Source organism: Chelonoidis abingdonii, chromosome 2 (genome assembly GCF_003597395.2).
Source record: "Chelonoidis abingdonii isolate Lonesome George chromosome 2, CheloAbing_2.0, whole genome shotgun sequence".
NCBI classification, from domain to species: Eukaryota; Metazoa; Chordata; order Testudines; family Testudinidae; genus Chelonoidis; species Chelonoidis abingdonii.
The window spans coordinates 86,855,554-86,869,258 of record NC_133770.1 but is presented as its reverse complement, the minus strand read 5'-3'; the positions used below and the strand labels follow the sequence as shown (position 1 = coordinate 86,869,258).

The following is a 13,705-nucleotide window of genomic DNA, read 5'->3' as shown; positions in this document are numbered from 1 at the left end:
AGGGAGGAATTCCCAAGTGCTCCTTCCTGAGTTCAAAGGGTTTTGGTTTTTTTTGCATTTGGGTGGTGGCAGTGTTTACCAAGCCAAGGTCAGAGAAAAGCTGTAACTTTGGGAGTTTAATACAAGCCTGGAGTACCCAGTATTAATTTTTAAAATCCTTGCAGGCCTCTACCTTCTGCACTCAGAGTGGGAATTCAGCCTTGACATTTGCAAAGGCAACAAACCTTAATTTGCTTACAGATGGAAATTGACTTTAGTTGACTTTTAAGCAAGAGGAGCCTTGTGACAAATATATTGCGAACTTGTGAATCTTATAATGTATGCAAGTTTTGCTCTGACCTGGAAAAAGCCTCAAAACTGACTTGTATTGCTCTGCTAACATAATGTTATTCCTCTCTATGGGTATGTCTATACTACCCGCTGGATCGGCGGGTAGCGATCGGTTTATCGGGGATTGATTTATCACATGTAGTGTAGATGTGATAAATTGACCCCCGATCACTCTCCTGTCGACTCCTGAACTCCAGCTAGGTGAGAGGCAGAAGCAAAGTCGACAGGGGAGCCATGGCAATCGACCCCATGCTGTAAGAACGCGAGGTAAGTCGAACTAAGATACATCAACTTCAGCTATGCTATTCTCATAGCTGAAGTTGTGTATCTTAGGTTGATTTCCCCTCTCCGCCCCGTGTAGACCAGGCCTACCACTGTGACCAATAAATTTCTCTCTACCCTTGTTCGTGCTCTGCTTGTTTCGGTGAGACGACTTATAATTGATGCTGAGAACATCCTAATGTTGAAAGCTAATATTGTACAAACGTCTCATGAGTTTATAATTGCCTCTTGGACTCATGCTTTACTGCACTGTCTGTGGCTAGTATTCAAAAGGTTCGGTCTTCCAAGGAATCTTTAAAATTCCTGCAGTGCTACAATACTGCTTTTAATTGTTTTGGGAAGGGGGTTAGAGGATGATTATGTTTATTGTTAGTATTATAGAAGAGAGTAGATGACCCAACCAAAAATCAGTGTCCCATTGTTCTAGGTGCTGTACAAATGCATATTAAGAGACAGTCCCTGCCCTGAAGAGTTTACAAGCTAAATATGACAAAATAGAGAAAGGGTGGGAGGAAGGGATGAAGCATACAACAGAAGATTGGGAACTGAGGAACAATAAGATTGTGAGTTGCCAACATAACCCAGGAAGCCTGTGACAGAATTGGGAGTTGTACCCAGCTGTTGTGGTGCCTGTTCTGGGTCCTAAGCCTTCATTATAGATGATCACTTTGGAGGTGTATAAATGCCCTTGGGTTAGCTGTGTAGCAGCCTTTAAAATATAAACTACATCATTTTTTAAGACTTTATAAATTCCATAGTATGTTGGGTAATACCTTAAAAAATATTGCCAAGATTTTTCACCCTTGTTGAGTGGGAAGAACTGGAAGAATGGACAGAAACTATATTAGCAGCCACTATATTCAATGTTAAACTACTTCTTGTTGCTATGGTTTAGAATTTGAGGATCTTGTTGGATTCCCAGCTGTTTCCAGATACTAGTGTTACTAATATGGTTGATGTTCAATTAGAGAAATGTAGCAGCATGTTAATAAAGACATGAGAGAAAATTAAAAATAAACCAACATGGCACAAGAAATATTGCCCTTAAGAAAAAAATCCACGTTGAAGGCATACTTGACATGTGCCTCTTTTACACATATATGGGAAACTTGCCAACATGACCAAAAAAAAAAAAGCCTGCAGAAGTGCTATGAACTTTTGGAATATTGTGGCTGTTGCAGTTTAGGATGGGATTTTACACTTATACTTTACGGGCTCAATATTGTCTTTGGAGGATTAATGTATATATTTTCTGTGCCAGAAGTTGCCACTGGTTTTGAGTCCAGATCCAAAATTGTGAAAGCTTTTGTATTCCTTTGAAATACGTTTGAGTGCTTTATTAGATTATTAGGCCATGTAAATAGCCGTTCTCTTGTTAAGGGTTCTATTATAAACCAGGTTTTAGCACTTCTAAAATCCATGAGCAAAGGAATATTAACCTCAGCAGTGATGGGTTAGGCCTGAGGTGGAGGCAGAATGTTTCTGCCGCATTTGTAGTGAGTTACACAAGAAGTTCCTGAAGTAGTACTGTTACAGTTCAGGGCAACTGCACCTGTATTCTTCCTCCATGGTCCAACAAGGGCACCCACTCTAGGCTCCTTACTCCTCAGCTGTCACCTCTCTTGGGTGGAGACCCTCATCTCTCTCCCTCCTGACGAGGCTGCATAGTTCCTAATCTAAACTGTGAATTCCCTAGCAACTCACGCTGCCTAAGTGAGCCTGATTTGTTTCTCTTCTGAGGCTATAAACAGCGTAATTTCCCACAGATATGTTACGACACAGACCTTTCTAAGCAAGCACATGTATTGTTACAGAGAAAACATATTAAAAACAAAAAAAAGAAGGTGCAAGTGTGCTAATAAGATTACCAGAGATCACTCCCCCTCACACACATGTGACTAACTCCAGAGGGGACTCTGGCCAGTGTCAGTTCTTTCAACCCTTCCCAGGAAGGACTGGGGCTCCACTTGGACAGAAGGTCCTGTCCATTTGCTGGATCAGAAAGCAGACCCTGAGTCAGTTTAAACTCAGACTGCTTATCAAAAGTCCTTTGTTTGCTGGTCACTGGAGAATCCAGTTTGAACCAGTATATGCAAGCCCGAGTGAATTTGTCTAATCACCTTCCACAGTTCTTAGTTCCTGAAGGGCTGTGATCCCTAGCCCCCATGGAATTGTATATAATCCCTGGCCTTCAATGATCTATAAACTTAAGTAAGATCTCCAAAATATATTGCAGGAACTTGCAATATCTGTCACAAGGACACCCTAAATAATGAACTGTTCATGACGAGTCAGAGTCTTCTAACCTTTTTTGCCACACAGTAGCAAGAAAAACAAAAGAATGAATGAAAAAATTTAGCTTACTAGTCTTATTAGTTCTATTCTGTATAAGTTCTTATAAGCCACTCATCACCGTAGTATGTGAATACATCCTCGTAGCAGGTTAAGCAATGGTACTACACATCTGTCACCTGTTCTTCTCTGATTCTCTCTCCAGCAAGAAAAATGTGTGGAATGGAGTGTCTTGTTTTAGTTGTGTTTTTTTTTTTTTAAATATTCATGTTGCTATGTATTTATGTTAAAGAAGTTAAGGTCAGAGAAATGTCCCTTGCACTTGGAGTGGAAGGTGGTGAGATTTGTGACAGTCCTTAGCTCCTGGAGGAGTTCATTTCACAGTTGCAGACCAGTGCCAAAGAGAATTCTGTCTCACAAACGGATGAGCTTTTTACATTTATTTGTAAACAGTTGCGTTCTGCAAAAGGAGTGCGGCTGCCAATCAGTCTTCATCCCAGAACTCTAGAGATGGTCTTTTTGATATTCTGAAACCAGACCTTGTAGTGCTTTGAAGATAAGGGCCAAGACCTTGCACTTGATTAGAAATTCTAAGGGAAGCCATTATAGAGAGTGGAGGATAGGTCTGATGTGTTTGCAGTATTATGTGTTGCCGAGAAGATATATTACAACAGTCTGTATTAGCTGGTGTTTCCTAGGTGCTGAAGACTTCATTCTCAGGTATATCATATGGCTGTAGTACAGCCACGAAGGGAGGCAGGCATGAATAACTGAAGACACAGGTCATTGTCCACCAAGGTGGGATGCAGTCGCCTAGTCAACAAGAAATGATAGCAGCATCCATGAGCATTGTTTTCTGTGTGAGAGTTTAGTGTCAGTGAGGAACCCAAGAGTATTCTTAAATGACAAATGAAATATTGTGAAGGTGTACCTTTGATTAAAGGAGACTACACTATGGCTACAAACTCTTCAAAATACTTTCCTGTGCGTCCAGCATCACCCCTCTCTTGTTCAGTTCAGTTCAGTTCAGCTTCAGTCAGCTGTTCATCATCCAGGAGTTGATCTTATCCAAGAACAGTCCCATCTCGGTGGTAGCGCTGTGATTGCTTGTGGTGAAGAATAGGTACAGTTGTGAGTCATCTGCATATTACTAGTGCTTGAGTCCATGTCATCTGACCTGTTCCCTTGGTAGTTGCAAATCGGTGTTGAAAAGGACTGGAGAAAGAATTGATCCTTGTGGGGCACCACAAGTGAAGAGTCTCGTGGTGGAGCTGCCATTTCCAGTAACTGTTCCTCCAGGGTGGAATCAAACCATTTTAGTGCATTACCCTGGACTCCCACCTCATCTCTCAGGAGACATCGTCTCATGGACAGAACTGTTAAATGCTGCAGAGAGGACAAGGAGGGTGAGAATCATCATCTGCCTTTTATCCAATCACAGGAGGAGATCATCCATTGGTGCTACTAAAGCAGTTTCAGTTCCATGTCCTGGCCAGAATCCAACTTGTGCCAGGTCTAGAATGTTAGCTTCAATTAGATGAGTTTGTACTTGGCCTTCGGCTAGCTTCTCTGTGATCTTGCATAGGAAGGTTGGGTTTGGTATTGGATGGAAGTTGACTAGAATCAAAGCATCTAAGTCTGAGTTTCTTCAGTGTTGGTTGGACTCGTGTGAGCTAGGAGGAGGAAGGGAAATTTTTTTCTCTGTATTATGTTTTGGCTATATCATTCAGGAATGGAACCAGTTCATGATTCTCTGGGATTGTCTGCGTGGACATTTTAGTTTGCAACAAACTGGGATGTAAATCTACTCCATGCTAGCCTGCCACATATTAACTGTCTGTGTGGACACTGCTGATGTGCACTAACAGTTCCTTAGTGCACTTTGATCTACTCTGGTTTCAAATTGGGGTAGATCAAAGAGTATTAAGGAACTGTTAGTGCGTGTCAGCAGAGACTACGCAGTTAATGTGCAGCAGGCTAGTGTGATTGTAGATTTATACCCCCCAGCATCTCACTGAATGTTCATGTAGACAAGCCCTCTTTCACAGCTAGGAAGGACATGGGTCAGATTCACAAATCTTCGGTCAAGACCATTCACCGAAAAAATGCAGCTTCAGTTGATATGAAACTATTTGCAAATTCATGCCAAATATTTCTTGCTCAACTGAAAAATCAAATTATTTCAGCATTGGCAAAATGAAACATTTCATTTCAACCCGACTCAAAATCTTTCAATTCTTTTTTTTGACATTTTAACAAAAACAAAGGAGGAATAGATTCACAAAGCTCTTGGGGCATAGGGAAGGGGAGGACCTCCATTTATAAGGTTTAGCTGAGTGGTTGTGGTATTCTTGTGGAATGTGGGAGATGTAGAAAGTTTCTCCACTTTAATTGGATAGGGATTTTGTATCAAGAGAAAATTTGATTATTTTTTTTTGTCCTACCAGCTGCTCCAAGAATCTTATCAATACTAATGAAACCAATTGTGTGTGTCTGTGTTAAACTCAGTATGGGGAGAATTCTTAATTTATTTGAATATTGTGATTAAGGCATGATCCCTTGAGATTCTTTTCTTTCATTTAAAATGTACATTTCTTCAACTTTTATTTAGAGATTTTTTAAAAACCTTTATTTTGTTTCAAATACTATAGATGAATGACTTTCTTCGTGTGCTATGTGAACCCCTAGGGATTTGCAGGGGGTCTGCAAAAGTTATCATTACCTCTGGGGATCTGCAGACTATGTCTAAAATTTCCAAAGGGATTCACACCTCCATTTGAATTTTTTTAGGGGTCTGCAAATGAAAAAAAGGTTGAAAACCACTGCTGTAGATCTGTTTCATACAATTGGATAATGCAAACCTGATTAATTCCTTCATCTTTCTTTTGCTATTATCTTCACTGACATCACTTATTTATATAAAGTGACATCATTTCCTTTTATTGTTAGGTATCTGACCAAATTGAGAGAAATTATGTTCAAACTTACTATTTGACTTACCTATGCAGATTGAAAATAAGAAGATTGCTCTTCTTCCTCCTCACTTGGATTATTTCAATGGTCAAAAAAGTTAGATTTGATATGAAAGTGTGGCATGCGTTTGATGAATTTTGTGATTTTTTTTTATTTGTAAATATTGGTTTTAAATTTTATATGGACCCGTACTCTAAAGAAATGGGAGTTGTTTTTCTTGTTCCTTTATAGGCTTAATTGCTTATCATCTGCTTCAGCTTTGGTTTCCTTTTTCCTTAATTAAAACAACAAAAACATTACTTGTTACTCTATATAGTTAAATCAGGATATTCACTACTGTGTATCGAAGAGCTAAGCAAAATTAATTTAACTAACATAGACACCCAAATTATAATAAAATAACCATTTTGTATTATGATATTGTACCTTAGCAAGGAATAACATTTACACTAATGAAATGCTTGATTAAAATTATTTTTTCTAATTTATAGAGCAAGTTGCAGTATGTGTGTATATAAGTGTGGGGGAAAATTTTAAACCATATGAATTCACTACTTTTGTCTGCTCCTAAAAATACAATTGGAAAAGCTGTTGCTGTTCATTGATTTTCTTTATTGCATTAGTTATTTTATTATTAAAATGAAAGTAGCTTTACTTAATGGGAATATCTTATACCTTTATATAGGCTTTATGCAGAATTACTCGTCACTCACCCAGTGCTTTCCAGAGCGTGATTGAAAAGGTCGGGTTAATGGCTGTTATAAACTCATTGGCAACTGGAATATGTAAAGTTCAACAGTACATGCTGACCATGTTTGCTTCTATGTTGTCATGTGGGATTCACCTTCAGAGACTGATTCAAGAAAAGGTTTGATTTAAACTTTATACTGTTATTCTTGATTCTATGATTCTGCCTTGCACGTCATTTTGGTATACCAAAAACTTTTCCTGACTCTTCATAGACAATGAAGGTCATATGACAACTCATCAACCCTTTTTTTTTTTTTTTTTGTTCTCCCTTAATATTCACCTTGTTTTGTAGGGGAGCTAAATAACAGCTCAAGTTATTGAAACACATTCCTACACTACCCAAAAAGCTGAAAAAATTGGCAAAGGAATTGAGATTTACGTACTGGATGAGGCCACTGGTCCATCAAGTCTGAAGTCCTGCTTTCAACAGAGTGTAATATCTGTTGCTTCAGAGAAGTAGGAACTCCCTTCCCCATGTAGTGGTTAGCCAGTTGTGCAATGTGGAACATGGGAAGTAGGGGAGAGGAGGAAGGATGTGGTGGTAACAAATTCTCTCCTGGTCCTGGCAAGTGTTCATCTTCCACTCTGAAGTAATTAGTCTGTTGATAATTATCTTTTCATATGTAACTACAAGTATTGCAGTTCTTCAGTATTTTTATTTTGCATCTTTATTTTGTATAGACCTTTTATTGATATCCCAAAACACAGTAGAGTTACCAACTTAAATAAAAAGAGAGGAGTTGAGCGCACAGACAAAACTTGAAACTGGACAAAGTTTGTCATAAGGGAATCTTTCATCCCTATGGTCTATCTGGTCTTTACGGAACAAATTTCATTCGCTTGGTATGGTAATTACCTTTACCATGGCTGGAACATCTGCATCTGCTTAAGAGAGCTGTACAAGTATTTCCTTGTATTTCTTCTGCTTACAAAACGCTTGTTGGCTCTTTTAAGTATACCAGGAGTTTCCCATTCTTTCTGTATAGATTTTTACATAATGATGTAATTTTATCAATTTGCTGCTGTTTAACATTTGTATGTAGCTCCATAGATTTGCATGGCGCTGTATAGTGAGACTCAGGACATGCATCTTTCCCTGCGGAGTTTATAGTTTACATGTAGTTATCAGTCACCATTTTGCATCTGATGGGCTCTGAACTCCTTTACTAAGATGTGCTTCTCGTAGCTGGCCTTGTGTATGATAGTTTTCGTAGTGCCCTCACATCTCTAGCAGTCACACATGCCATTGTCTGCATTTTTGGTCATTCGCTTTAATAGAGAAGACCATTTGAGCAGACACAATAGTGTCTCTCGGGACTTGATACTGAAGTCAAAAAAATTACTACCTGCTATCTACACAATGGAGGATATAATTAAAACAAAAAATGTAAAATAATGAGGTGCAGAACTTGACAGGTTTTTTTTGCAAATCTCAAGAAGTGGGACTGATCTGTAACTGAGTTGCTGGTTCAGCTAAAATTCAGTAAATTCAGAAGGTTCTAGCCTGCCCATCAATGGATAATGACCTTAAGGAAAAAACAAAGAGAAATGCATGAGGACAGCTACTTTGACATAGAACCATTTGACATTTAAAAGAGAAAATGTGTAGTGATTGAAGCTAAAATTGTACTAGGATTATGCTATCCATATAGGTCCTTAGGCCAATTTGTAATGTACGTAAAATGTCTTGCTGAAATAATCATTTTATTAACTTAAGACATTTTTTAACAGCGTTACAGGTCCTGATAAATGTCTGTAATTTATCTTCTAGAAAATGATTAAAAGCTACTTATTTTGATCACCCAGTCATTCCTCACTCTTTAAAACAAAAGAAATTCACTTCCATTCCTAGTCAATAAATATTCCACATCAGTAAGAAAATAGAATACAGAATGTAGGTTTTCGTATAATTCTTTTGCAAAATATATTGTAAATTGACACTGCATCTGTTTTTAAAAAGAATTTACTTGAGAATCTTACTTTTGTTTCCTGTGAAAATTATATTCTCCTTGACCCCTGACTCCTATCCATCTTTCCCAACATCCTGACGCTGCTCCCTTTTTAAAGCTACCTCCATTTTCTTTAATGTGCCTGTGTGCCTTGTGATTCGTTGTGCTCCTATATGAAGGCATAAAGAGTGGATGGTTGCCACCCTCCATCAGTTCCTTTTTAGCACTCAAGGCAGTGAGATGGAACTTAGCTGATGTCCGACCCGCTAGGCTTTAGCTTTAGCTAGATGTCTTGAAAGCTTCTCCAAACTCTCTGAAATGTCTCAGAACTATTTATGTTTTTATTTTTAGTACCCTTGTCTGTTGTAGTGCTTGTCAAACAGAAAGCTGCCTGCAGACCTTCCAGACAGAGTCCTGGAATGGCAGACTCAAACCCCACAGGCTTCAAGCCTTCTCTGTCTTGCAATACTGGTACAACAGATGCTTGTTTTGCTTGAGAGAGTGTCACATCTGAAGCAGGTGTTTGGTCTGTCTCTCCTTTGCTGTAAGAATCCACAAATCAAAGGATGTGAGGCTGAAAGTCAATCTTCTAGAGTAATCTGTGAGAATGTCATCAGATCTAGAAGAGCTACAGAAGGGAATGCCGATGTCCTCGGAGGGTGACCTTGGCCTGCAAGCAGGAGCCCGAGGAGGGAGAGACTTGCCTGGGGGACCAGGATAATACCAAGACCTCCTGTCTACCTTGTTCCTGTTGGCTCTCTCCACAGATCTCTGTTGAGGGACCCGTACTCAGTTCCGCAACTCTGGTGACCAATGGCGGCATTCAGAGGATTGGGGATAGTACCCTGGCAATCAACGCCTGATGCTTTGAGAGCAGTGCTGCTTTGTAGACCAGAAACAAGAGGACTGACGTCTTGGAGACTGTGAACATGCTCACGATGATCTGTAACAACGGTCTAGAGATGAGACTCCAGGGACAGGTGTCTCAACCTCTGGAGTGATGCCATGGATTGGGAGACTGGCTTGGGCTCTCCCAGCACCAGGGCTCTGGGGACGCACCTCTGCAGACTGCCAGAAATCAACACCAGTTTATTTCTATCCCTCACATCCCTCTTCAGGGACCCTTCTCATGAGCATCTGCTCACTCAGGAGGTGCAGGGCCTTCTGCGAGTGGGAACCGTGGAGGAAGCCCCTCTGCACTTGAGGGGGAAAGGGTTTTATGCCCACTATTTTTTTGATCCCAAAGGCCCAGGGTGGTCTGCGCCCCATCCTCGAGCTGCGGAGCCTCAAGAAGTATCTCAAGGAATTGAAGTTCTGCATGGTCTCCCTGGCCTCCATCAGTCCTTCCCTGGATCCAGGAGACTGGTATGTTTCTCTCGACCTAAAGATGCTTACTTCCATATATTGATATTTCACTGACACTGACGGTTCCTATGTTTCATAGTTGGGACCGCGCACTATTAATTCGTAGTGCTCCCTTTCGGCCTGGCAATGGTGCCAAGGGTGTTTATGAAGTTCATGTTGGTGGTGTCGGCCTGCCTCAGCTGTCGGGATATCCAGATCTACCTGTACCTCAACGACTGGCTCATCAAAGGCCACTCTAGGTTCCAGGTTCAGCGCAGCATCAAGATGTTGTGAACCACTTGATCCTGGTCCAAATGATAGAGTTTATCGGATTGGTGCTCAACTCTACCTGAGCCAGAACATTCCTGTCCTAGGCCAGGTTCAGGGCAATGTCAGATCTGATTTGCCAATGTCATTGCCTACCTTCTTCACCACTGCTGAGGTCTGTCTCAGACTATTGGGGCACATGGCAGCATGCACATACGTTGTCCAACATGCAAGACTCAGACTACACCCCCTCTAGATCTGGCTGCGTCAGTCTACTCCCTGGCCAGACATCACCTAGATAAGCTTATCATGATCCCGCCACAGGTACTTATGTCATTGCAGTGGTAGTCCAACCTGATTCTGGTGTTAGAAGGTACACCATTCATGAGCCTGTGACCCACTGTCTCTCTGATTTCAGATGTGTCCAACCTCGGTTGGGAGCAGATCTCGGTATACTGCAAACTCAGGGGTTATGATCTTGAGAGGAGCTAACTACATATAAATGTCCGGGAGCTCAGAGCCATCTATCTGGTTTGCGGACTCTTCCTTCCCCAACTGTCCGGTCAGGTGGTGCAGGTGTTGACGGACAACACGGCCTCCATGTTCTATGTCAGCAGGCGGGGGGGCCCTATACACAGTATTCTACAAGGTCCAGCAATGGCCCATCCAGCCTTCCTGCCAAATGTGGTGTCGCACTTCCATGTCAACCAAGATATCTTCCTCCTGGTGTTCTGTCCAAAGCCTCATACAACCAATGAGGAGAGCCGGGTGCACACTCTAGATGTCAGTTGTGCCTGGCTTTCTACTTGGAACGCACCAAGCCCCTCCGCGGACTGGCCCAGCTCTTTATCATGATAGCTGACAGGATGAAGGATCTCCCGGTGTCCTCTCGGGATTTCAAATTGGATCACCACCTGCATCTTTACTTGTTACGAGCTGGTGTGGGCTGTACCTTCACCAGTAGTGAAGGCTCACTCTACTAGGGTGCAGGCGTCTTTGGCTGCCTTCCTGGCGTATGTCCCTGTCCATCTGCAGGGCCATGATATGGTCTTCAGTAGACGCATTCATGACTCATTACACCATCACTCAGCAGGCCAGAGATGACGCTGACGTTGGAAGAACTGTGTTGCAATCGACGCGTCTATGAATTCCTACCCATCTTCTATGGTACTGCTTGGGAGTCACTTAAAATGGAATGGACATTGTGATGGGTCAGATCACAGAACCCCCTTGGGAGCTGCCGCCTGATGTGCCAAGACTACCTCTGCTTCTGCTTTCCCTGCCAGCTCGGGAACCCAACACCCAGTCTTGCTGAGCCAGACGCTCCCATCTGCTCCAACAAAGACCCAGGGTCTGACTTACTTGCCCCAAAGCTGCAGGTTTACCTGAAAGCAGCTAACAGAAGTGTTCTTGTCTTTAACACCCAGATGCCCAACTCTCAATGTGGTCTAAACCCAGATAAATTTGTTTTACCCTGTATAAAGCTCATGCAGGGTAAACCCATAAATTGTTCGCCCTCTGTGACACTGATAGAGAGAGATGCACAGTTATTTGCTCCCCCGGGTATTAATACATACTCTTAGTTAATTAATAAATAAAAAGTGATTTTATTAAATACAGAAAGTAGGATTTGAGTGGTTCCAAGTAGTAACAGACAGAACAAAGTAAGTCACCAAGCAAAATAAAATAAAATGCACAAATCTGTCTAATTAAACTGAATTACAGATAAGATCCTCATCAGTTCCAGAATGCTCCCTTTTACAGACTTATCTCCTTTTAGCCTGGGTCCAGCAATCACTTTCACCCCTTGCACACTGTCCTTTGTTCCAGTTTCTTTCAAGTATCCTGGGGGATGGAGACATTCTCTCTCTTTAGCCAGCTGAAGACAAAATGGAGGGGTCTCCCACGGGCTTAAATAGACTTTCTCCTGTGTGTGGAGACCCCCTCCTCTCTCTTATGCAAAGTCCAGCTCTAAGATGGAGTTCTGGAGTCACCTGGGCAAGTCACATGTCCATGAATGACTAAGTTTCTTAACAGGTAGCAGCCATGGGTCACATGCTACTTTGAACGTCCTCAAGTAGACTTCTTATATGGATTGGAGCACTCCAACATTCATTGTTTTTTAAATGTTTCTTGATTAGGTACTTAATTTTAACATTCCTTTCTCCAGCAACTGACCAAATGCTCTACTAAGGTTATTTAGCAATCAAGCCAGTACACAGCGATTGTTCATAATTTCTAATACAAAAATGATACATGCATGCTGATAGGATTAATAGATTCAGTAGCTCATAACCATATAGATATGTTACATGGCATATGTAGCATAGATAGATTCGGTAGATCATATTCCAGTTATATCATATTCCCATAAAGCATTCTGGGGTACAGCGTCACAGACATGAGCAAGCACTAGAAGAGCGGACAGTTACCTTTCATAGCTGTTGTTCTTCTTCGAGTGCTTGCTCATATCCATTCCAGTAGGTGTGCGCGCACCGCGTGCACGTTCGTCGGAGACTTTTACCCTAGCAACACTCGGCGGGCTGGCAGGTCGCCCCCTGGAGTGGCGCCGCTATGACTCCGGATATATACCCCTGCCGGCCCGTCGCTCCTCAGTTCCTTCTTACCGCCTGTGTCGGTCGTTGGAACTGTGGAGCACAGTCTAACTGTTTCTCCACCTCCCTAGCGATTCTCTCGTTTTTTCTGTAAATTGTGTATATAGTTGATCTCTTAACAGTAGTTAGTAGTTAGTTTTAGTAGTATTAGTTTTTGTAGTTCGTTAGAAGGGATCGGAGGTTAGCCCCGTCCCCTACCCCAGTACCGGGCTCATTCCCGGATCACCGGGCTTCAAACCGTGTGCGGCCTGGCGTAGGCCGATGCCCACAGGCGACCTGCACGACTCCTGCCTTAAGTGTTTGGGCAAATCTCACTTAATGGACAAGTGCAGGATTTGTAAGGTGTTCAAGCCCCGAACTAAGAAAGAGCGGGACGTTCGCCTGAAGCAGTTGCTGATGGAGGCAGCGTTAACTCCACCGTCCTCGGCACCGTCCGCGGTACCGGGAACAAGCACCTCCTTGGCACCGCACTGCACGCCCTCTGAGAAGATGTCGTCTCACCAGTCTCCGGCACCAGCTTCTGGTCGGCACCGCTCGCTCTCACCGCGGAGCAAGAAGCGCAAGCCTCCTGCGGCCGCTATACCCGCGCTGCAGTCTGAGCGCTTAGCCAAACCAGACCGCCCGGCATCGACTCCGCCTGCCGCGGCACCGATGTCTGCCGCACCGTTGATTCTGGCCTCGGAAGGGCCATTGAGTCCGGTGCCTACCAGCTCCCCGGCACGTGCCACGGTTGAGCTCATCGTGCCCTCCACCCTGGAGACGTTCTCAGCTGCACGAGACCTGATCGCAATGACGGAGCCTGAGCTGCCTCGACCCCCGGCACCGCCGGTGCGGGTCCTACAATCTATTGGCAAGCCGGCCCTCGTACGACCGTCTTCGCCCGGCACTATGGGACTCTGTCAT

General features: G+C 42.7%; 1 protein-coding gene across 1 annotated transcript in view; it reads left to right on the top strand.

Moving 5' to 3' along the window:
- ULK4 (unc-51 like kinase 4) overlaps window positions 1-13,705 on the top strand; it is a 467,406-nt gene that overhangs the window by 112,772 nt on the left and 340,929 nt on the right. The window contains exon 21 of the mRNA XM_075062527.1: window positions 6,563-6,745. Coding sequence (XP_074918628.1) covers window positions 6,563-6,745 — 183 coding nt within the window. The remainder of the gene's footprint in view (window positions 1-6,562; window positions 6,746-13,705) is intronic.